Genomic DNA, 25763 nt, shown 5'->3' with positions numbered 1-25763 from the left:
GTTCACTGCTCATAGACTTAAATTACACCTTTCTTGGCTGCTACTTCAAAGCACATTGCGCTGTCTGTCCTGCGTGCTGCACAACAACATTGAATATTCAGTATTTACTGCTGTTTACACTTAGCTAGATTAATGCGATGGTGTTGTGTTTAGTATGTTGCTTTGTTTTGTTTTTTTTGCTTGTTTTCTATTCTTCTCTCAACAGGTGATCCAGGAGATTTTTTTTCTCCCCCCCCCTTTCTCACTGTCCCTCTCCCCTTCTGTTTTTCTTTTCCTTCCTCTTTCTTTCTCCCTTTCCTATCCCTCACTCATGTCTGTCCCGTCTGTAACATCTGAAAATAAAATATAATAAACAATAAAGACAAAAGGTCGACCAAATGGACCAATACGGTAATGCCACGATGATCCATTTGGCAAAGTAAATCCATTGGGTATCCTTGTTGGTCTTCAGACAACAATTCTGATGGCTAAAGAACCAAATGGGACAGGCAAAAAAAAAAAAAAGAAAAGAAAAGAAAGTCATACTGGTGCAAAGCTTTTGTATATCTGTGTGATAGTAAACACTGAACACTGAAGTAAATAGAATTTGCCCATTGTAAGTGGGTGTATGATTGTGTGTTTCAAAAGGCTGTAAGGGCTCTGCTTCTATTTGTGAAAAATGTATTGAATAAAAGAGAGAGACAGACACATTGTGTTTGTGTATGTGTGTGAGATAGGGCTGCCACGATTAGTCGACTAGTCACGATTATGTCGACTATTAAAATCGTCGACGACTAATTTAATAGTCGACGCATCGTTTGAAGCTTTGTAAGATCACAAAGGACGCAGGAATGAGTACCGGTAGTAGGATTTAAGAGTGTAATAACGGACTGAAACAGAAGATGGCAGCACTGCATGTACAAGGATGCCAGCTGCCGTTAAACCCCGAAGAAGAAGAAGCTGTGTCCCAGAATTCATAGCGCAGCTGTCAACAATGGCGGCAGCTAGTTAGTTTTAACTTTACTCTTATTATTCTTTCTGGGGCACAAAATAAACGTTTAACATATTTTCAGGCTTGAATGTAGCTGTGTAAACCTCAAATATCTGCTCAGTTTATCAAGACACCACATATTTTCAAAAGCGCTCCGACGTTTTTGGAGACGTCTGTTACCCACTAGCTCGTTAGCTAGGCGGGGGCAAGGCTAACTAGAGCCGTGAGAACACCGGACTCCCGGCAAATCGTTTTCAAACCCACCGCCGTCTTTCGCTAGTCAGGTTAAACATATATATAAGTCACTTAGATAACTTAAAAATGTTATTGTTTGGCTTTCTTTAGTATTTTATTTGTTCCTGAGTAAATCGGTTTGGCTGAGATTAAAGTTATAGTTTTTGCACAGCTAAAACTGTCAAGCAGACAGCTGATTGTCAGAAGTGTGAGATGCTGGAGAATATACTCCGGTGTCCTGTTATATTTTAGAAAGCAAGGAGTTTATTAAACTTCACCGAAATAATCTGCAAATTTCATTAAAAATTAATAAACTACCATCTTGTCTTTATTTTTAGTTAGCACAAACACTTCAAGCTGTAAGCTAATGATAGTTATATAAGACCAGATGCTGCTGGTGCAATAAGCTGTACGCTGTACGTCCAATGGATGATGATCTGATTAGTCGACTAATCGCAAAAATAATCGGTGACTAGTCGACTATCAAAATAATCGTTTGTGGCAGCCCTAGTGTGAGAGAGCTTGTGTTGTGTCATCCCTGAAAATGGCTGATTTGGTTAAACAGAGGATCATAATGGACATAATTATTGCACACACCAATTACCTTATATAAATGATTGCTCTCTCATGCAATCACACAAAGCGTGTGCTGTAATCAGGCAGGTAAATGACTGTTGCTCGAGTGTGCGCCTACATTAGCCTTTGTGCCTATGTGTGTGTGTGTGCGTGACAGGTTACACCCGACATTATCAGACGGACTGCTGGAATAAATCTCACACTAGGGTAGAGAAAAAGGCAGGGTAAGAGAGGGAAAAAGTGAGATAAAGACAGAGGAATGGCTCTTGTGCACACACCGAATCATTCAAAACAATCTTACATTTGAGCTCCAAGCGAATGAAGTCAGTGTTGCCCAAGTTTTCCAGAAAGACGCCATAGGCCGCGCTTGTCTTGAAATAGAAGGAGATGTCAGCGCTGGTCTCACCATGAAAGGTGGCAAAGTGCAGGTAGGATGATGGAGTCGTGAACGATGCTGCATTCCAGTAGTTATCTGTGGAAAAAAGGATAAGAAAAGAAAAATCAAAACTCCGAACCAAGCCATTCCACATATCTGCAACACCTGCTCCATTAGCACTGTACCAAACATCATATTCCATCCTCATCTGATAAGCTGTTGAATAAATCCACGGTAGAAATTACTTCATTTCAAATAGAGCCATTTTCATTTTGTTCAGGAGCAATCAATCTATTCTGGATAGAATATTGTTATATAGTTATGTCATGTCTATTGGTTAATGTGGCTCATTTTGATATTTCCTCAATAAAAAAAAAATTCTTAACTCAAAAGTCTATTTCTGCAAGTTTTGGACAGAAAGTAGACAGTAATTTCCTGCATCTTTAATCACATGCAGCAGAAAGTTGATCATATCAAAACAGCAGAAAGAGACAAGTTTGTATCTCCAAAACGAGAAGATGAAAAGGGCAACAAGGGTACATGGACAAAATGTGGGATTTTTGATAACTTCACTAATGACTTTTGAATGAAGGGAGAGCAGGGCCAGCTAATGAAGACAAAGTAGCAGCACGCTAAACAGCTGCTGATGAATTATCAGACTGTGGTTGATGAAGTGACTTCTCTCCTGTCTTCCCTCCTCTCACCGTGTCTCTGTCTTGCTCCTATCACTCAAGAAGGATGAAGAGTATTATTGGGGGGAGAGAAGAAGAAGAAGGAGGAGGAGGAGCAGTCGGAGTAGAAGAGGAGTGGAGAAGACAGCTGAGAAGTGGAAATCAGACAGGCATAGGTCAGAGAATGGAATATTGAAGAGGAGATGGAAAAATAGGACAGGGCCCGGTGTGGGGGGGGGGCATATGAGGGGCAAGTGGAGGAAGTGAAGGCTAATGTGTTATCAGCGGTGTGATATCTCTTTTATGCCTCAGAGGATTGGCCTAAGACCCTTCACTCTAACCTGAGGAAATAGGAACAGCTGTGCACAGGAGAGAAACATGACAACATGCACCTGAGTATGGCTGCTACTGATGATTAATTTAACTCTTATTCTAATCTGACACTGTCTACCTCTGAGTCTTAAAGACTGTAAAAATACTGATCCCAAGATGACACCTTCAATGAAAAAAGACAAGACTGCACTCTTTAGATAAATTAACAGTTCCATTAACGATTTACAGTTGCCAAATTGTCAGCTTGTACCCATTTTAAGAGTCCAAGTGCATTCCCACTGTGTTTTTTGTGTCACCTATGTATGCACCAACACCCGTGCATCTTTTTGCGTCCGTGTCTGTCTCCTGGACCAGTGTGATAAGCATCCCCCCAGTGACAGGGCTGAGGTTCTCCCTTTTTCCTCTCTGCCTTACATTCTGTCACCAGGGGCAAGGGTAGATAGCAGCGAAGCACACACATGCACACGCCCATTCCCCCACATACACAGACAACCACCCACTGATGCTGTCGTTGCGATTATTGCGTTTGAAGTTGGGTTATGGTTCACTTCTCTATGGGAGGCACAGCCAATTACTGAACAGGATTAATTCAGGACTAAACAGGGGGATTCCTGCAGAGGCAAAGGAAACAAATAACATCGTGTTTACTGTGATGCTGAGTCATACATGAAAGACTCAAGGGCTGCAGAAGTGATTAAAAAAATATACGATCACTGGTTTGTGGCAGTTTAAACTAGAATGAGAATCTATAGGAAATTAAAAGTGGAGCAGATTGATACACCGATACATAAAAATTACCTTCATTTTCTTTTGTGTGCGTTACATCAATAAAAAACAACCCTTAAAGTACAAACACACACACATAAAATAACCCCAACACAAATACACAGATAACATGAAAGTTTCATGCCCTCTGATATTTATTGGTATGCGCTGAATGAGACCACGAGAGCTTCGAGCAAGAGAGTAAAAAAGAAGACTTGCAACGATACAGGAGCAAGAAGGACACTGGGATAAAGAAATACAGCTTGGAGACAACTTTTCTTTTTGAAGGAGGGAGAGGAAACAGCAGGAAAAGAGAGAAGTGGGAGGTTGGAGAAATTGTTCAAAAGGGATCCAAAGCGTGAGAACCAACAGAAGACCGGGGAAAAAAAATTAGGCGGTTGACAGAGTGTCGGAGAGAAAACAGTGTTAGAGGAATAAAGACAGAAGCCAAAGCATAAACCTCGGATTGCACTTGTGCCAGATTCACAGATGCAACTGGTTGGAGGCAGTATGGCACATTTATCACTCCCATATTGAAATGTTTATCAAACAACTGCTTCACAAACTGATCCAGCAAATAAATGTCTTTTCTGACTAAGACATGGCAAACACTAGGCTATCCATCCGTAATGCCTGATATGCGATGTTTGAAGGCAGGGCCACATGTTTATTGATCAAGGTTCTGTCAAGGGAGTTTTATATGAACGGCCATATGCCACAGCAAGCAGGACAACACCGGCGGGCTCAGACAGACGGGTCAGTCGTGTGTCAACTCTTGTCTGCAATCATCCGTTCTTCTTTTATGCACTGTGTGTAGAAAACCTACAGCAAGACCTGAATCAATGAATAGTGAAGGGCGCTTCCAAGATAGGCTATTTTCAAATGAAATCTGAAGAGGTTTTCTTGACAAGAGTTTTTTTTTTTTTCTGTTTAATTGGCACTCAAGGTAATACCAAAGAAGAAATTCTCATCGTGTTCTCTCTTCTTTTCCTAGATGCCCTTGGTCATACTGTCTGGTGTATTGTGGGTCTTAGTCAAGATTATCTCAGATATACTTTAAGTTAATTTGTAGCCACTGGCCTTCTCCCTTCTGTGTTTGCTTGTGACCTCGCATTCTGGTGTGGCTAATATTAAAACACAATTAAAAAAACCTCGCCATGAAAACAAGAAAAGAGGACTACATATAGGACGTAAAATATTGGTGAAAAACAGCAGCATGTCCATGATGAGATGAGAACCATCATCTTTAGCAGCCTGTAGAAATCCACATCCCCTCTGTGCCCACCAGCCACATACTGATCAAGGATATTCCAGTGCAGGGATGTCAAACTCATTTCACATCACGGGCAACATACAGCCCACTTTGATCCTATGTGGGCCGGACTAGTGAATCTCCCCTCTAACTATACATGTAATCAATGAGATATCTTAATATAAGAAAAAGAAGCACAATTTCCACAGTACATCTCACTTTTTGTACATAATAAATACATGCTGTTGTAAATGAAAGAAATCTGTCAGCATGACTCTTTGGGCTTACATCGTAACAAGTAAATGTATAAAATACAGAAATTTACAACTTAATTATTTAGTGTAATATGAGTGGACATGGGAGAGGTTATTATCACTCGTAAAAGCTGTAAAACGTTTGAAAATACAGTTAAAAGTAAAACCTTTGTGTCCGGGTCTTATATTTGACACTCCTGTTCTAGTGCCTTTGAATTTTTTTTGTCAATTAATTAAAATCAGGTAAACTTTCAGATAATCATCACAGATAAAATTTTGATGATTTTGGCTTATATACAGCTCTTAGTTTTAAATGTGATAGTGAAAGATCAACTACAAGAAAAGGATTTGCAGTACAGATTTTTCTAACTTCTTGTCTGGTTATGTTTTATTTTTTATACTAAATTCTTGGTTGGGGTTACTTTAACAAGATGTGGCATGGAAGTGACCACTTTGTGGTAGTGCAGAGGTGTTGTTGAAGCCCAGGTTGTTTAGTAGTGGTCTTCAGCTCATCATACTCGGGTATTTCTAGTTCGCCTCTTGTGAATCACCCACAGTTTCTCTGTATTTTTCAGGTCAGGCGAGTTGGCTGGCCATTCAAGCGCAGTAATGATACGGTTAGCAAACCATTTGGCAGCAGTTTTGGCTCTGTGAGCAGGTGCTAAGCTAAGTTTGTCAGCAGATGGAAGCAGGAAGTGCTCTCCTGGTTGATGTTGCATTGACTTTGGACTCACAAAAAACAGAACAAATCACCCGGCACCAACAGCAGCAGATGACATGGCATCCCGGATCATCATGGAACCTTCATGCTGGACCTCAAACACACTAGATTTTATGCCTCCTTACTCTTCTCCCAGACTCCAGAACCCATCTCAATCCTCTCAAGGCTGCATTCATTCCTGTTGCTTGTGCAACTTTGACACAGCACTCTGTGAACAGCCAGTGTTTTGAGCAAAAACCCTGTGTTTTGAAGGTTGTCAGGAGAGATCTGCAGTGTTCCCCATGATTGTAGTTACACTTCTTTAACTGTCATACACAAAGTGAAAATAAAATACTGAGATTGAGCTTTAAGCCATAACCATCAAATTAAAAAAAGAAGTTTTTATAATTCATTTTACATGTGAGAAATACAGAATTATAAAAACTTTAATTTAGATAAAAATTTGTGATGTACTACACAACACGATTCAATCTGATGTCTGGCTTTGTAACTTTTATGCTCTGAGTTATAAAATAATTGACACATTCACTGACGGTCAGTTATGTAATCAGGTGATGTAAAAATCTTTGTTGGTAAAAATGTTGTGTTTGAGGCAGATGGTGGAGATTCTACTCAATTCAACCAATTACAAGTAGTTTTGGTGACTAACAGGTCCCAGAGGTTGAGTGTGCCATACCCCCAATCTCTGCTTGACCAGTTTCAATCATAAGGCGGTTGTGCAGGTCACCTGGTGGGAGTCAACCTGTCTCTGTACAATCGGGGTCCACAAGAACTATTTTGGAGTTAATTCACCATCCTGTAGTAGCTGTGTCTATCTAGGCAATGATGTTCTGTACAATATTATGTAAGCTGTACCATAATTTAATTAAAGACAGAAAGACAGAGTTTTATTCTTCATAGAAGGGCTAGTGCTTGAGACAAAGTTTTGGAGACAAAAGTTGGGTGTGAGTCTAGTTTGCTGCTCAGCCTAATTTATGGACAGGGAGAAGCAGAATGAAAAATTCTGTTTCAAATCTCAATTCTGGCTGGACTGACTGTAAGTAGTGAATATGAATTTCTGTGTAGACGGCTACAGATTTCAAACAGACAGCAAAAGATCTATGATTTTTGCGATAACAGTTAATCACTGTATTATCACAATCAGGTCTCATATAATCGCCAAATTGACCCTTTTCAATTGGTAACAATGGAAAACTGATAGCAGTATTTTTGCTCTTTTGACAAAACAAGTCACCTGGAGGTTGGCAGCTGACTGTGCACGGTTGCACACCCGGTCTCCATCTTTGAAGCAACCATTTCAAAATCAACAGGGCTGCAAGTTTTGCAGTTTTGGTCATGCCAACGCCTCCAACCACTGTTTTCCATAGTGTGAGAGGAGCACAAACCACTGATTCTGGTTTTGGATTAGTGTGTGTGTAGCTTGTGACATTTAAACTAACAACACATCTTCTTTTTTGCTCTATTTGATATAGACACACTGAGGAAAAGACAGGAAAGCGGGGGAAGACATGCAGGTTGGACTCGAACCTGGGCCGGCCGCTCTCAGCCGTATGACATGTGGTCACCTGCTCAGCGCACTGAGCCAGATCGGCACCAAAGTGTGTGTCTTCTTGACTTATATTCGTATTAAAGAGGAACTGAGATCTGTCTGTAGGCTAAACTGTTGCTCAACATTTTCTGTTTGCATCTAATGAAACGGTTTCCCATTTAGTACGTTCATGTTGTGCACTTTGATCTATATGAAGTCTTTATCTGAAATAGATAAAAGCAGCAGTTGACCTCTACGTTAGCCCGCACGGAGAACCGTAAAAAAAAAAAATCAAAGTTCACTGAGCTGTAGATGCTGACTTGATATGAGATGCAGCATAAGGTGAAGTTTGGGTCTGGAAGCCAACTAGATGATTCATCTGTCTGTGCTTGACCAGATGGGTTATATGCCAATACCAACAGATGGTAAGGATGACTGACTGCCCCGTCTCAGGTCATTAACGCGTACACTTTCAGGCACACACACACAATCACGCATATAAAATGCAGTACATGTACATACTCATTAGAAATACAAATAATGTACACTCACTGCTGGAGGGCAAAGCAGACAACACAGATGACAGCGCACCGCTGCAGTAACAGCTGGGCCTCACACGTGTCCTGCTGTATGCGTGAACACGGTGATGCTTTTCCACTGTAAATTCGTAACATTTAGGATTTCAGTACGGTGGCCCTGAGAGGCCAAACAGACTGCCATTTAAGAAAACACCAGCAATAAGAAAAACGATGCAAAAGCACACAAAACACTATGGAAATAGGAAAAACGACAACTGAAATAGGAAAAAAGAGAGTTCCAAAAGCACAAGGATAGTGTTTCTGGGGAGACAATAACCTGACAGACCAGCTGCAGGAACCAAAATATGCTAACAATTGCGCTGGGAGACACTTAAAAGAAGTGGAGGCTCTATCGGTTTTGTGAGGAAAGAAAAGATGAGAGGTAAGTGTGTTAGCCTAACAATGAGCCTAAAAATTCGTCATCAGTATTATATGAATCATGATAAAACACAACTAGCATGTTTTGGGTTCCTGCAACTGGTCCGTCGGGTTATTGTCTCCCCAGAAACACTTCCCTTGTGCTTTTTGAAATCTCTTTTTTTTCCTATTTCTGTGTTTTTTCCCCTTGTTTTAAGATGCAGTCCGTTTGGCCCCTCAGGGCCACCGTATTTCAGGGTACAAGCACCTATTCCTCAAGTTCTCAGAGCAAACTCATAGTTTGCCATCTAATTTAACTTTTCCACTTGCTACTTATTGCGACATATACTTCAGGTAAAGCTGTTGAGAGATTTTTCATTAAAGGACTAAGAATAGGCTCATTTAACAAGGAAAGCAAAGCCACCTATCTTCGAAGGTCACACTTCTGAGTTGTCCCTAAGGGCACGTCTAAGATATTAATGTTTAAAACACTTGAACCTATATACAGCTCTGCAGAATGTTAAAGAGTGGCACACCAAGCATATATCTCTTCATCGCTCATTTTTTTCTCTCCCATTTCCACTGAGACCTGTATTTCATCTCATTTGTATAATTGAGCCGTCTGTGGCACGCAATTTTATGGTCTATGTGCTGTATATTCATGCTAAATGTAGCATTTGAATCTTCAGGTAATTAGTTTGTGTCTGTCATTTGAGACCTGCAAAGCCTTTGTCAGTCTCACTCTGTAATTAAGTTTTTTGTCATACATTTTCAGCATAAACTTTCAGTGCTCAGAGGTATATAAATGGCGAAGCAGTCTGGAGGGAGGTTGAAAAAAGAATAATTTCATTCTTTGTTTTCTTCCAAATAACGTCCATAAATCATCATTCCAATGTTGTTTGTAAATTTGCTAAAACCAGAAATACAAAAAGAATTCTAATGGCAGTGCTTTGGGTGCAAGAGTCGACAAAGCTGGACAAAAAGCTGTAATTCTTTAATGCCTCCTAGGCTTCTTCAGGTTTACCTCATCTTTTAATGAGAGACCAGAGAACAGATAACATTCTTGCCAAAAGCTCCGTCACACTTGAGGATAACTAAGATGGCAGCCTCCTTGCAAATAGGAAAATTGGTGATTGCATTGAAATTTAGTGCGCGACACCCTCGACCTCCTGATGATTGGCAGGAGGCAACCTGTCTTCAAACCCTGTGGTTCGACTAACACTGAGTAATCGGTCTCAGACATATTGGTGAAGGTTTGCAAATAATCACTAATTTAGAAATGCCGACAAATTCCCAGCATGTTGCAATCTGATTGAGTCAGTGTCTCTTTGCATCTCAGCAGGTTTCCAACTTGTTACATTCTGGTTATATTTCTATATAAAAGCAAAGGTTAAACTGGTATCCTGCAGAAAGTGTGGAGAAATTTCTGAATTTCTGCCAATATTTGTATGAAATCACGGGATGTTTAAGGTTATCATTTATTTGATCAAGACAGCAACAAACTTTACATAAAATTTTACTGTGCATTGATATACAGGGGTTTGCTGCCAAAGTAATAACGGGGAATGAAAGTACAGAATATCCCAGCAGTAAAGTGTAGACATTAAGTCCATAAGTTGTGTATGAACCTTCAATAACATTTTTCTGTTGAGCTTAAGTTATGGACAAGGAGAGGCAGAATGAGAATGCTTTGGAGCCTGGAATGGGGAGGCGTATATAAAATCATACAATCTGAATAAAACAAAGTTCAAAGTGCTGACTGGGACGAATAATGTTATTTGCAATGAACTGAGAAAGCAGTTAGGCCCCTTCACTTTTTCTCAATATACTGGGCTGTGAAATGGTTTTTAATGGCTGTAAATTTTATTAAAAATTTAAAAAGTGCACCCTGCTTTGGCACTCAAAATTGTCTGCCTGATGGAAACACATGAACAGATATTTCACTCAGTTTCAAACGTTGATTGGCCTCAGTTACCGATGCCTTGGCACACGAACAGTGAAGAATGGTGACGAAGCCCTTAATTAATTTTGAACTATAATAGTGTGTGTGTGTGTGTGTGTGTGTAAGCTTTCATTTGTGGTCAGTCATGAGGCCAAGCGTGTCTCACAGCAGGTGCGTGAGATCATAACAGCAGAATACATATGCTGCTGTGCTTCACTTGCTATCTTTTATTTTAATTTCCATCTATTAAAATGTCCAAACCCTTTTAACATCAATAAATGGAACTAATTTCTCTCTGTCTCCCTGTGACTGTATAGGCTGCCATTAAACTAGCCGTGGAAATGGGCTTCATTAATGCCAGAGCTAACACACACACACAAGCAGAGAGAGAGAGAGAGAGAGAGACAAAGTCCACTCTAACTTGCTCCTGTGCGTACCACAAAAAAAAAGAGAAGAAACAAACGCACACACAAAAGTGTGTCTTTGTGCTTCCACACAGACACACAAGTACCTCCTTGCTAAAACTTTTCCTGACTGCTCAAGACATTAGTCATTTGCCTATGAAAACCCATTATATGGCAGCCAATCATCATTGCTCTTACTGAGACATAGCTCCATGCACAGTATGAGAAGCATCAATCATATGCGCGGGACCTATTCACGTGTGAAATTTTTAATATACATTTAATATGCCTTAATGGGCCAATGTATAATGTATGCTCCATGTTCCAGTGTCTTGGCCGGCACTATGGCAAACATACCTCAAAGTCATCTTCATTGTAAAGGTTGTTAATTTGGTCACTCAATATAAAAGAAGATGTCTCACTTTGTCTTGCGCCCACAAAGACACATGCGGTGATAACAAGGAAGACAAAGAAATACTGCGCCGTCCAAGTGACAGAAGAATCCATCTTTATTAATTGTGTTTGCCACACTTTCAGACCCCCACACACAAACAGATGTGATGTCATGGGTCATTAAATCATGGTTTGTTTGTATGTTGGCAGCTCGGCGATGAAGGGACATTAGTGACTGGCACCGGGTTGTTGATGAAGGGACCATAATGGGTGTGACACCAGGGAGAAAGAAGGGCAGGTGTTCTGTCATGTTCTGCACCCTCGACAGAACCAGGCCACTTCCTGTCTGCCGGAGGACGGGCTGTTAGAGATAAAAATGACAGCGAAATATCCAGTGTGTGATGTTTAACTGTGGCATACTTGATATCTGTGGTATACTTGGCTAAATTCCTTTGTAGTTTTAAATCCAGCACTATCTCTAAAGCACAGCCCGCTGAGATAGCATAGCTCCATTCTTTTATTTCCTTTAGTTTGAAAAATGAGCAGTCAATAGAGAGTTTATGAAGAATTATTAGTGCAATGATTATGCCGTCTTGCACTATAGATTAAATCCATTTTTACTTTTCCTCTCTAAAGGATATTATTTGCCCCAAAACCACTTTGGTGCTTTGTTACATTACAGCACAGATACCAATATTAGTTTCCTTTCTTAGTATGTTAATGTATTTTTCCTTAGGCGACAGAAAAAAAAAAAGGGGAAGTTGGAAGTGACAGAAGCAATCTCTCAGATATAACATAATTGAGGAGGAGATTGCAAAGAAAAGCGTCTGGACTTCTTTAAGTTGCTTGAAAAGGTTTCACCTCTCATCCGAGAGTCTTCTTCAGTTCTAAGGTCAAATGGTGGAGAGTCCCAGATTTAAACCTAGTGGGAGTTTCCCCCCACAGAGGGACAAAAGGACCCCCTGATGATCCTCTAATCGCCTGAGCCAAGGTGTGAAACTGGGTGTGGGTCCCAATCAGCCAGGGTTTCGGGTGAGTTCATTGTGAAACCTGGCCCCACCTTATCATGCGAATTCCTGAGATCAGATGGCCCAGGATGTGAGTGGGTGTTAAGGCGTCTGGGGAGGGAACTCAAAACTGGATTATAGATGGCAGACAGTTGGTGTCGTAAACCACCGCCTCTGTTCAAAGATGGTCGCTCACAGTGGACATAGATGGCTTCTTTCACTCTTTCAAACCATCTGTCCTCTCTGTCCAAAATGTGAACATTGGCATCCTGGAAAGAGTGTCCTTTATCTTTAAGATGCAGATGGACTGCTGAGTCTTGTCCTGTGGAGGTGGCTCTTCTATGTTGTGCCATGCGCTTGTGAAGTGGCTGTTTGGTCTCTCCAATGTAGAGGTCTGGGCATTCCTCGCTGCACTGTACAGCATACACCACATTGTTAAGTTTGTGTTTTGGAGTTTTGTCTTTCGGGTGAACCAGTTTTTGTCTGAGCGTGTTGCTGGGTCTGAAATACACTGGGATGTCGTGCTTGGAGAAAACTCTCCTGAATTTTTCTGATACATCGGCTACATAGGGGATGACAATGTTGTTGTGTCTGCCATTGTCATTCCCTATGTAGCATGATAAGGTGGGGCCAGGTTTCACAATGAGCTCACCCGAAACCCTGGCTGATTGGGACCCACACCCATTTTCACATCTTGGCTCAGGCGATTAGAGGATCATCAGGGGGTCCTTTTGTCCCTCTGTGGGGGGTTACTCCCACTAGGTTTAAATCTGGGACTCCCCACCATTTGACCTTAGAACTGAAGAAGCTTCTCGGATGAGAGGCGAAACGTCTTCAAGCAACTTAAAGAAGTCCAGACGCTTTTCTTTGCAAGCTCCTTTGACTACGATTACCTGGATGACTGAGAACCTTCACAGACATAATTGAGGAGTTCATTCTGTTTTGAATTGCTCAGTGGATAATACATTTAGAAAAGTGGAATGAAATTAAGGTTGCTTTTAAACTCGTATATTGGTTCATTTGTTCTGCGTTAAAGATAAAAAGATGCGCTTGCTTTTTACAGTTTTCTGCTTCATGTTCAGGTCACAATACAGACCTGGGCCATATTAAGCAAACAAAATTACTCCTTGGGTTCATCCAAAAAGGTTGTACATGGGGCCACCAAACTGTTTTAGTGGTACACATGTGACAGATTGTAGGATATACTTTTAAAGTTGCTTTAACCTGTCAACAGGTGCTGCTGCTCTTGCAAGCTGCTTTGGAACCACTTTTCCTTTCATGAAGTACCCAGCCTTATCAAAGTCAAGTGCTCTACTTGTGTTTGGGTCTTGATGCCTAACACACAGCTATGCACATGGAAGCCTGGGGGAATCTCAGAACAAAGGTACATAGCCCCCAAAAATGTGAATAATGCAAAAAAAATTTAGTATCATATTACAGTATGATGGTTTGAATCAAATTTATTTAGCATTTTATTTAGGCCAGTATCACAAACCGGTCACACCATTTGTGAAATAAGGCAGTGGCAGATCTCAACAAGCTGACAAGAAGAGCCTGCTGGCTCGCAGGGATCATGGTGGCTAAAGCCACTGAATATCCTCTCATAATGACAGCTAAGCCTTAATGTAGTGAAAGCTTACACCATTAGAATACCATTTCCATTATCCATTTAACTTTTCTAAGTTTATCTTGAAGCCCACTGTGTTACAGAACCTCTGAATTTACAGAGTAAACAGCTGCATCACAGCTATACCGCGCAGTTGATCCGTGCTGATCTGACAGAAACTCGGTACACACTACAGGAGTCACATATCGCAGGTAAGATGCGGACAAAGTGAACTGGCCCAGGTTGCATGAAACGGGAAGTGGTCAATATCATAGTTCTGCACAATATGTGTGTATCTTCCAACTGACCCAAAGTCCCAATGAGAGCAGTGCGCCAACACTGATTAGAAGCACAGACAGGAAGAGAAACAGCAAGGATTAAAGTGCCTCTCAGTTTGTGTGTTTGTGTGTAGGTGTGAGTGTTCTGCTAGATCTGACACCTGATGTTTACCTGAGCAACAACCTAAACTACCGGGAGTTGACTGAAGGGAATAAAAGGATGAGTGCTTAGATGAAAAAGCTTTGAACGGAGTTCAGATGCATTTATCTCACCACACACATAGACATTAGCACAAAATGCGAGTGCGTTCACGCACAAAAACACACATATGCAGAGGCAGATAAAGAAAGATTCCAAAATAGAAAGACAATCAAGATAAAACAACAGGTTCTGTGAATGATTTGCACACTGCGAGAATAAGCAATGTGCTATTTTCAGACTCAAGTGCAAACCCAGAATGACAATGTGCTCAATTGTACTCTGCTATGCATGAAGTGTTTTCTCTTGCTCTCTCTGAAGATAGTTTTTAATTAAGACCTTATTCAAACCATCAGCAGCAAACAGTCAAAAAAGGGTTTGGTACTTTGCAAAAGTTTGACTGACAATGGATGTATTGTACAGTCAAAGACACACTGATAATGCTTAATTTCCACTGGGGTTCAGGATGAAGAAATGGCAAATATTTCTTCCACATGAGGAAGCCAAAGATAGTGATGAACAAAGTGCCCTTCCTGTCATACTGATTTTTGATGTTTGTGTGAGTTACCATTCGTTTAATTTGTTATGGTTAAATAAAGCTCCCTATATACTGTGTGACTGCACCACACTGTCACTTTTTTTTTTTGCTTGCTTTTAGGTGACTGCATAAACCCATTACTGACCCCTCGAGTTTCTTTCAGGTCCTATCAGCCTTAAACAAATATAGCTGTTGTGCTGAACTGCAGCTCCAGTGAATTGCACACATTGCACCTGCCACTTAAAAAAGCCAATTCAGGTAGTAATTTAACCGTGATTGTATAAAGGTAGCCAGCTATCAATCTAAGTTTCCTGGCACTTTGCTCGCTACTACTACACAAACCTTTCACTTTTCCTCTCTTTCATAACGTAAGTGAATACATCAACAGTGATGACGGCGGCTGCCACTGGCTGGCTTTTTATGAGTCATTTCCACCTATTACAGAAATTGCCACAACAAAGGCGGGATTGAGAAAGGCTGTAGGCCACAGGGCATACCTTAAAAATGTTGCTCCAAATTGTGTCAATCACCTGCCACTTCACCAGTTGCTACAGGAAAATGCAATTCTTTGAAAGCTAATTCATTCATACTTGTTTGAATTTAAATGTTTCAATCTGGTTTCAGGCCGATTCAGCGGAAAAGACAAGGACAAGCGATCTTATTTGTTTTGGGTTGTTTCGTTCCATTCACCAGGCAATATCGGCACTACCCGCTTTATCCCTGTGTTGACGTTTCTATTACGGTTCACCTGACATAACAGTGCAATCTGTATCTTTCATTAGACAATCTTCATCTGCTAATATCATGTACAGCCTGGTGGCATTTGTTGTAAGCACAATGGGATCTCTATAATTTGAATATGTATCTATTCCAGTGTAAGTTCTGCTGGAGTACCATTAACTGTCTATCTAAAAATGTCATACTGCTTAACATCAAATAAAGAAACAAGCACACAAACTCTTCAGAAGTTACATACAGTGTCAAAAGAGGAATTGATTCAACCTTTCGTGAGCCCTTCACAAATGTTATGCAGCCATTCTTCAGCAACCAGCTGTGAATTTTTGAGAAAATAAAATCCCTTCCTTTCCGCAGTCGACCTGGAGATGGTCATTATTGCTCATATTTCTTTTTCATTTAGTCTGCTGCAACAGCCGTCCTTGTGCTTCACTCAAAGGCCCATTTTAACCCTGCGGTGAATCCAAAAAGCTCACGCCTGCTTTCCCCATCCTGTGTAGGCTCCTCTTGAATTTAAAGTTCATTTTACAACCATACAGATGACTCACACCGTGTGATTTAGCTCCTGGATACTCTATTGACCTTTTAGTTTCTCTTTAATCAGAGTACACCTCTGTGCCTCTCTACGGAGCCCTGCTGTCTGTTCCAAAATACTGTGGATTAGCCTGAAATTACCTACATTGCTGCTAAAAACTTAATCACGCTGTTTTCTGAATATAATAGCGCAGCCTTCTTCAATATAAATCAGTAACAAATATTAAACTAAATAAAAAGTTGACTAACACCACTTGTTGGCTGCCATATGTTGGATAAGAGCTGTAATAATTATTTCCTTTATCAATTATTTGGAAAATGAATTTTCTTTTTTTACCCCTATAAATGTAGTTTATGGGGAGAAAAAATTATTTACTTATTTCCAATTAATTTTCGGTGTATCTGCTTATCTGTACTCATTAACTGAACTTTCAACACCTTGAAGCCCCCCAGTGCCTCGCACACAGTCCATTCAACCACTTTTATGTCAGCAGTTATGACTTTGATTTTTGGACCAAGTAAATACTCATTCGTGATGTTGGAATCGTTTTCCAGCTGTCTGTCACTCACATGAGTAAAGCCAGCTGTTTTGGCGCCATCCACGTGCTCCACACCAAAGTACATTAATTGTATTTTAAATGACACAACACTTACTGTCTCCTTGACAACGAAGTGGTCCAACAGTTAGCTTGGCCTCAGAGCCTGACCTGTTGGTGTCGCCCACCACGACCTGGCTGACTGGCAGATGTTCTTGATAGACCAGGAGACCAGAATCTTCTCTCCTATAGGATGATTTGGGAAAGAATTAGGTTAAGGAATTATGGTCTTTTCACCTTACTATATCTTTTGCTGTGAAAGAAACATTTTTCTATTCAGTTCAATTTAGAGTTTATTAAGAGCACAATAAAAACAAACAAACAATGAAATAACTGCGGAAATATCTGCCAGACACTATTCACAAATGTGTCAATATGATTTTCCATAAAAAATTCCTTAACGTTGAGATGACACATCTCAGGTAAGTGATTTTGAGTATGAAATGAAGAAGGGAAAGCTAAATATAAAAAGAAATCGATTCAGAAAAACATCAGATAGGGTAAATTGTATAAAGTACATAATAATCTCACAAAGGTATTGCAGTTGTTTATATACATAGGAGTATTCATACATGTATCCACATGGCAAAATTGGTATGGCCCAGATGTGGCCCACACAATGGCCCAAAGAACCACAAAGAATGATGGCCCTTTGGTGGCCCAGACCTGGTTTGCCAGAGGTTGCCCACACATGGGCCAGCACAAGGCCAGTTGCGGACATACTGGTGGTCCTGTGCTGGCCCAGAACAGTTTCAGCTCTGGCCCCAGATGTCAGCCTAATATGTACCTTAATCAAGTCATGTAATAACAACATGTGCCAGAACATAATAGTGCGAAAGTAACATGATGAAACTTTTCGGACAGTGAATGGACTGATTCTTATATAGCGCTTTTCTACTCTCCCAGATTACTCAAAGTGCTCTTGAGTACAGCATGCCACATTCACTGAATCACACACTTTCTCTAAACAGAGTGCTTCCTAACCACATTCTTACTCTTGACATGCAGACTGGAGGAGCCAGGGGTTGAACCACTAACTTTCCGATCAGTAGGTGATCTGCTCTACCTCCTGAGCTACCACCACCCACTGGCAAACGTGAGTAAACCGTCATTAGGTTTTGGATAAAGTGTACACTCACAAACCTGGATAAGAAATGTTGACTACCATAGCAGTATAGTATTGCAACATGGCATTTGGGTCTTCTATCTAACAGGAAAATAGGAACATAAATAGTGTCATCATTGCCAGACCTGGCCCACATTTGGTTGACATACACTCTGCCATGACACCAGTCAGTCAGAAGTACCAGCTTGATGCCGGATATGGGGAAGACCTATTTTCTATGAGCCTGGGCCACATAAACCAAACCACAATCGGGCCAGATGTGGCATGCCATCACATAAACAGTGCCATCTACTCCAGACCTGGCCCATATCTGGATGACATACCACTTACCATGCCAGAAGTCAGCCAGCAGTGGTCGGCTTGACACCAGATCCAGGCCAGACCTGTCTGCTGTGTGGGTAGGACAACATGAGTGGGCATTTGTAAGTCTATAGTTGGGGGAGGTGTTATCCACAGGCATGAAGATTTTCTTTTGTTTATGCTGTTAGATGCTGTACCAGCTGTAGTACTGGTTACTACTTAAAGGATACTTTTAACTGAGCCTATTAGTAAACTTCCAAACAGTATCAATACTGTCACTTTGGTCTTTTTTACATGTAGCACACATGAAATAGTCACTTTCAGATATGTTCACACCTCAGTACATGTTATGTGGTTTAGACAAGGGAGCGTAAGGGAGGCTGCATACAAGGAGTTCACTCACACAGTGTGAATTCACCAGAGAATTACCTGCTCTATTTTCACGTCGGTGCAATGAGACATCACACAGGCTCTGTGTTAGATAGCTAGCAGGTTAAACACCATTCAAGGTCTGATCCAATTACCTCTAATGAATCAAGTCTCACTTTTAATTTGAGTAGGTTTACATCAGTGTAGTAACAACTGCACAGGTGTGCCGTGTTTAACACAGATCAATTTCAAGATTCACCCTTTAGACATCGATAGATGTCTTTAGATCTAGTCAGGTGATCCTCTTTGAGGAACGTCTGCAGACACCTTCAGCTCTTTCTTCTTGTCTTTAGCCAGTCTGCTCAGTCACAATAAGGTCATGTCACCTCAGGACTAAGTTGCTGAAACTGAGCATGTCTGTATCTGTATTCACCCTGTTGCTATAGTAAAATTATCAACAAATTCAAGTGCCCTAGTTCCATTAATGCCCTTAATGCCCCTTAGGTTTTGCTGTTTTCACCACATATTCTCTTTCAATTGCTTTGATAGAGGATAATCTTTCCTTCATGGAAGGCTGTTCAGTTTTTTCTGAGTGTTTTTGCAAACTGCAACCCAGCCAACCCAGCCTTTCTCTTCTTCAGGCTTCTGAGCTGTTTGCTTTTTTTCCTCTAAGACTCTGCTTATGCCCTTGCGTGTTTATTGATGTGAAAATGTGCACACCTACATGTCAGACAACACTGTAGACTTCCTGTACAATATTAGAGGGTTTTTTTTGTAATGCTTCCTCGCCAGCAAACAGAAGTGGCTGCAGGGATTATGTTTTCATGTGTTCCGTCTGTCTTTGATACCATATTTTAATTTCATTTCTGTGCTGACCAATGCAGTCTGGAACTCTAATGAGAACTCTAATTAAAGACAGTGTGCAGGGACGTGTGCATCTGAGTAAGCATGTGTGGATAGACACTTGCACATTTCTATGTGCTGCCAAAAGTATGGGTAATGAGTGCAAACAGTTGGTAAAATTTCAAAGCTAACTTAGACAAACAATAAGACACTGATGCGTACAATATTAACAGAGAGAACAAGGCACTGTAAAATTTATTTGTAATCTCATCAGTTTTCGAGATGAGGAGGGAGACATGAAAGCAAATTAAATCTCTTCTTCTTGCTAATGCTCAGTAATTACTCTCAAAGAGGAGGCACACTCACAAACAGCGATGCAACAGCTTTTAATGAGAATATCCATCAGCTGGCTAAAAGAGCTTTAAAATGCAAACTGTTGGTTCTGGATGTAAGCACCCCTCTTAAATAAACACATCACTGATAGTGACTGAATGATGAATGCATTCATCATTCAGTCACTTCAGCCTTTGAAGTTTGACACATCGCCACACTGTCCAGTTAAGGCGGATTCTGCACTGTCAGCTTAATGCAATCGCTACATTAGCATAAGTGACGAATTTAGTGCTATCAAAAATGTAATATATAAATAAAAATGTAAATAATCCGTGGGTTTTTCATTTTTGGGTTCAGCTTATGCGGTAAGAAAAATAAAAAGAATCGACGGTCTGTCAGGTAAGAGATTGTTTGTAGGAAGCCTTGTTAATGTCTACCAAAATGAACTTCTCTACTACCAAACATGCACTTATTAAACATAACAAGCAGTTAATAGACAAACTGACCTTTACAATTTCATATAAACCGCAATTATTTTAGAAGCAGTTAAATGTCTGAGGTATGTCTGAGGAATTCATCTGCCCTGGCGAGAAAATCTGTGGGTGAGTTAATGGAATAACAAACACTCCTCTTCCTTACTGAAGTGCCAGTGAGCGTGGTATGTATGTACATAACCTTGTGAAACTTCCTTGTTTTTATAGCTAAAGCCTAGTGATAACAAGTGACAGAATCATTTTTATCTAGGTTGGCAAAAAAAAGTCACCACTGAATTCTCCACTCATTAGTAACTGTAGCGTTAGCTTTCCACTCTACGACACATGCATTCAGCTTATTATCATAAAAGTAGTATCCTGGTTATTAGAAAGATTTAAGTAGTTTGCAGTGGGTAAAAATGAAGACTTTAGCTGCACAAGATGGTCTCCAAGAAGCTTGATGGATAAAAGCTAATGCATAATGCATGAAAAAGGCTTTCCCATGATGCATGTAGTATTCATGTAATACAAAAAAAGAGCTACTTAGTAGCTTGAAAACTACTGAGAAATGGCTCTCTAATTGTGAAACTGAAACAGTGAACTTTAAAGTCTGACTCACCATTGTTTGACATCAGCATCACAGTTGCAGTCGTACTTGGGGTCGGTGCAGTTCCTGTCGATGCCACAGGCACATTTCTGGATGCCAGGCCCCGATCCACCCCAGTAGAAGTGTTTCTCGTTCCCTCTGCCAACCCACCACGTGTAGGGTGTCCCGTCTGGGGATAGAAGACAAACATCCAGAAAACAAGCCTATAGGTTATTTCCGAAATGGAGAACATGTCAATGTGACCCTCACAGAGAAGTGCACAAAACAGTTGAAAACATCTTTTTCTAAAGGCGATAAAGTTGTGCTGCTAGAGTTACAGATGATTGATTGTTCAAAATTTTAACTGTTTGAGGCTCTTTTTTTGCGTCCATGTGAATTATAGTGACAATTGGCAGCTGCACGGTGAATATAACTCATTTGCTCAACATGTTTTATGCAGCTGGATGGTAAATGCCTTTGAGACCGGAAGGCACACTTAGAAACACATCACACCTGTGCTTTTACAGATCTATTAAAACAGCTTCAGTGCCGTTGCATACATTTATCTTTTCTATGCACAAACCACTGCGTGTAATTGTTGGAGTGAGTGTCGGTACTTCAAAACCACATCTGCGGACACACAAACACCTCTCTGTGTTTGTATGTGCCCGTTCGTGTGTGTGGGTTCGTGTATGTGTGATTTTTAATGAGTGGATAAAAGGTGAAGGATCGCTGCTTTTCAATAAGAAATGTAATATTGTTTTCTTTTCCACGGATAATGTATTCTGGCATGGGACAGTAACTAGGCAGAGAGATAGGTGTAAATATTTCGGTGGCTGGCAATATATTACAATAACAGCAAGAGAGAATGAAACAATATTACGTTTCCCTCTTTATTCCGGGAAAATAAGCCGCATTGTCAATATCATTTTGTCAAATTTCTTTAGAGACAATGAAATCTCCCGAGCCCCATTTTTTACAGAAGGGAATTGAAGCAGACTTTTGATGCAGCACAATTGCATTGAGAGGTGTGATATACTGTATTATTACATTTTTTTTTTTTGGGTGGGACTAGGGGCTAAACTCCAGGAAGAAGAAACAGACGTGTTTCTATTGTGTGTCTAAATGGTTACGTGTTTGGCTTTGGTGACCTGTGGGGTTACTGCCTTCATAAAGAGAATTAGCCTCATCTCTCTTCAAGCTACTGTTCAGACAAGCCATTGTCAACAGGATTAACAGTGCCTCCTCAAGAGACTTCACAATCCTCTCAATTCACGTGTGTGTGTGTGTGTGTGTGTGTGTGTGTGTGTGTGTGTGTGTGTGTGTGTGTGTGTATTGTCGTATTTTTATACAATAGAGAGGCCAAGTTTGAATTTAAGTCAAAGTTAGACCTCATAGTCTCACATTTAAGTCAGTGGTTATCACAGATGGCACCCATCTAGCCAACAACCCAGTACTAGTATCAAGTACTGCTTTCAAACACAGACTTTTTGTTGTTGTTGTTTTTGTTCACAGTATCAGTAACTTGAAATTTGAAACCAAAAAGAAGGTATAGTGTCATAAAAACAAGAAAACACAAATATATATTTTTAATTGTCTAAAACCTGTTTCATACTAAAAGTTGTACTGTTATTTATCAGGCCAATAAAAAACTGAATTCACATTTTTATACCTAAATTTGAGCAGTCAGAAACTGATAAAGCCTAATGTTCATCCACTACTTTTCTTCAGGTTCTTCAACTTTTCTTTTTAGAAATGCAAGTAACTGTAATTTGGCATCTTAATGAAACAATAATATTGTACCTTATTATTTTCTAAGCTTTTTTCATAAAACTGTTAATTTGAAATTTTGTGGATAACAACAATAATTATATTTTAACACTAAAAACACAATTTCAGTTAAAGAGCTTGCATACACTAGTGGATGAACCAACACACACACACAAATAAAAAATGTATTTTGGTAATTATCAGTGCTATTATTTTAGGGCAGCCAAGGCATAAACCTAACACACATTCATTTGTGTTAAAGATTTTCTTCTGTGTAAAATAACTATCGAATTACTTTTTCTGTAATGAAATGTAACCACGATTTTCTGAACTAAGGGTCTAGGCTCAATCGCTGGATCCTGAACATGTCCCAGCAACTTTGTCTCATTATGAAACAGACCTACTATTTATAGACTTGACTCTGATAACAGCCGTACATAACGCACATAATCATTTTTGGGTCTTTGTGGTTATATTCCGACTTTGTTACACCTCAATTAGGTAGTTGTTTTATTTAATTAGACCCGCTTTCAGCGTTGTTGTTTTACATATTATTTCTCTGAGATATCTGAATTTGCTACAAGCTCATCCTCATTCATCAACTGATTCCCCAGCAATATTTCCCCAGTGGATATATTTTAGAACACAACAACGCCGGCAATAACATCAGCTCATGATGCTTCACAAAGTGCTTCTTCAGCTGATGTGTGACTTTTTGACAAAGCATCATTTCCCCCAGGTCAGCATGTACAAACCTGTGAGGGAGTTTTGCTGTTGACAGACACATTAGCTTCTAATATGACAGGGCAGGTAGGTTTTTTTTTTTAAATCTTAGGCCAATTGTTCTCTGTAAATAAAAACAAAAATCAAATAGAATCTTCTTAATGAATATTTTGTATTTCAATTATGTCTTATTTAAGTTTAGATTTAATTTATAAAATATTTTCTGTTCTTACATTATAAGAAAATAAATCTGGGTCTTTATAAAACTGCGTGATTTTTGTGTCCCTTTGCACATTACCACATTTCAAAACCAATTAAAATAGATAACTTGTTTTGTAAATGCACTCTCTGCTGGTTTATTTGATCTCTTTTCAGCACACACACGCCATGATAATGATTGTATTTCTTGTACAATGCATAAACAATAAACCATGGACAATCTATAGTTAATACTGGTGGTGCTGAGGTGAGTGGTGGGCGATAGGGACGCAAATCAAAATTCTAAGGCCCCATAAAACCTTGGGCAGACTACTTTAAACACATAATTAAAGCGATGTTCCTTCTAGCTCTTGTATAACTGCAGAGTAAAAGTAGTTAAGCATTAGGAAAAACTTATGACTGCATGAACAAAGGAACTGCCTGTATTCAATAACAATGTGCTCACAATCCTCTTTCTACAGCACAAAAAAGACATCACAGGAGAAAAAGCATCTTGGGCCTATGCCTAATGTAGGCTTGGGCTCTATAAACACCAAACACACATAAATACACACATGTACTGACTGCTAATTTATTACTGTAAGTAAGGACTTAAAAATTACCGTTGTTGTGCTGATAATGGAAGGTTAGCCAGTAATTATGATTATGCACAGTATGGCTGTGCTGTGGGTGCTGCATTTAAAGCTTGGTTCAGAATAGTGATTTTTCTTTTCTGACTCGCTATTCTGCTGAGGTCACACACACACACACACACACACACACACACACACACACACACACACACAGAGCAGGGAACTTGAGGTTATATTTCACTGAAGTCGATGACAAAAATGCTTCATCCACAAATGAGATAAAAGTGACTGTAAGCGAGTAGGAGTATGTTCACAAACTCCTGTCGAAGTGGCAGAACATGAACTTACAGAGATGTGTTGTTTTGTAGTAAATTGCTGTTCATTGTACTTCCATTTTTTTTTTTAAAGAGAGTAATAAAAGAATGATGACCTATGACGTATTCATGGTGCAGAATTACTTATAAATAAGGCACATAATAATCTGTTTTAGTTTTCTTTGCATAGAGATTCTGATCAGGTGATCTGTGCTCCTCTTCTGATATTCACTGCTCTTTATGGATTTAGCCAGCTGAATTCAGTAAGATATAAGCAGATGCTACCCAAACAGCATAGCTGATTTCCAACCCCTACTCACTATAAAGCTAGCAGAAAAGGTAGGACTCAGTGACTGAAACTAATCTGCATCATCATCTTATATATGAGCTGATGTCTGCTGCCCTTGATGTAACCTAGTAACAGTACCCTAGGTGTAACCAGTTCAGCATGGTACATCATTTTAAACATTATCAAAATACTGCAAACTGACCAGTTTTGCCTGGACTAAACAGCCTGGTATTTATATGCAACCTGGGAAAAAGACTAAACTAATTTACCTTAATACGTTTTGCAACAAACTTCCATAAAACATTATTTAGCGAGCATAATGTAAGGGAGTCCGGGGATTATAGTAAAAATGTTTTTTGTTCCAGCACTTATATCTCACATAATATTTGTAAGAGTTCTTAAATTTTGACATGAAATTAAAAATAATGTTACAAAATTCCAGTTTCTGCAGTATCAGTACCAATCAAAATATACACTTGAATAAAAAAGTTCTTAGATGTGATTTTGCCATAAAATCTGAATACTTCTTCATAAAGCTCTACAACAGGGGTGGTGGGGCGGTGTCCTGCAGGTTTTAGATGTGTCCTTGAGCCAACACACCTGATTCAAATTGCTACATTACCTCCTCAACATCTCTTGAAGTTCTCCAGAGGCCTGGTAATGAACTAATCATTTGATTCAGGTGTGTTGACCCAGGGTGTTATATTTAAAACCTGCAGGACACGGTCCTTCAGGCCTGGAGTTTCCCACCCATGGTTTTTCAGATATACACAGGCTGCAATGGAATGTTGTTTCTCACCAGGCTCTCTAAAGTGCAATAATCAGTAAAAAGTAAAAATACAGTATGACAATCAAGCAGCAGCTTGCTGAGACACTCAGCAAACTCAGGTGTAAACAATCACACTCACTGAGCTCACGAAAAGGGATGTGTTGAAGGTACAAGTGCGCCGTGGGATGTCATTATTTTCTTGTTACTGAGCATTTATCTCCATGCTGTCA

General features: G+C 39.9%; 1 protein-coding gene across 2 annotated transcripts in view; it reads right to left on the bottom strand.

The window, feature by feature from the left end:
• Positions 1-25763, bottom strand: part of cntnap2a (contactin associated protein 2a) — a 409058-nt gene that overhangs the window by 52038 nt on the left and 331257 nt on the right. For both annotated transcript variants that reach the window (XM_086306026.1, XM_086306027.1), the window contains exons 16-18: positions 20911-21067; positions 16906-17033; positions 2082-2252 (exon numbers count right to left, since the gene is read on the bottom strand). In XM_086306026.1, coding sequence (XP_086162152.1) covers positions 2082-2252; positions 16906-17033; positions 20911-21067 — 456 coding nt within the window. The remainder of the gene's footprint in view (positions 1-2081; positions 2253-16905; positions 17034-20910; positions 21068-25763) is intronic.

The sequence above is a fragment of the Aulonocara sp. 'chitande type north' Nkhata Bay genome, linkage group LG9 (genome assembly GCF_057382095.1).
Source record: "Aulonocara sp. 'chitande type north' Nkhata Bay isolate Kocher_YH1m ecotype deep benthic linkage group LG9, A_spYH_male_GT1.1, whole genome shotgun sequence".
Taxonomy (NCBI): Eukaryota; Metazoa; Chordata; class Actinopteri; order Cichliformes; family Cichlidae; genus Aulonocara; species Aulonocara sp. 'chitande type north' Nkhata Bay.
The sequence above is the reverse complement of the archived record's forward strand: the minus strand, read 5'-3'. Positions and strand labels throughout refer to the sequence as shown.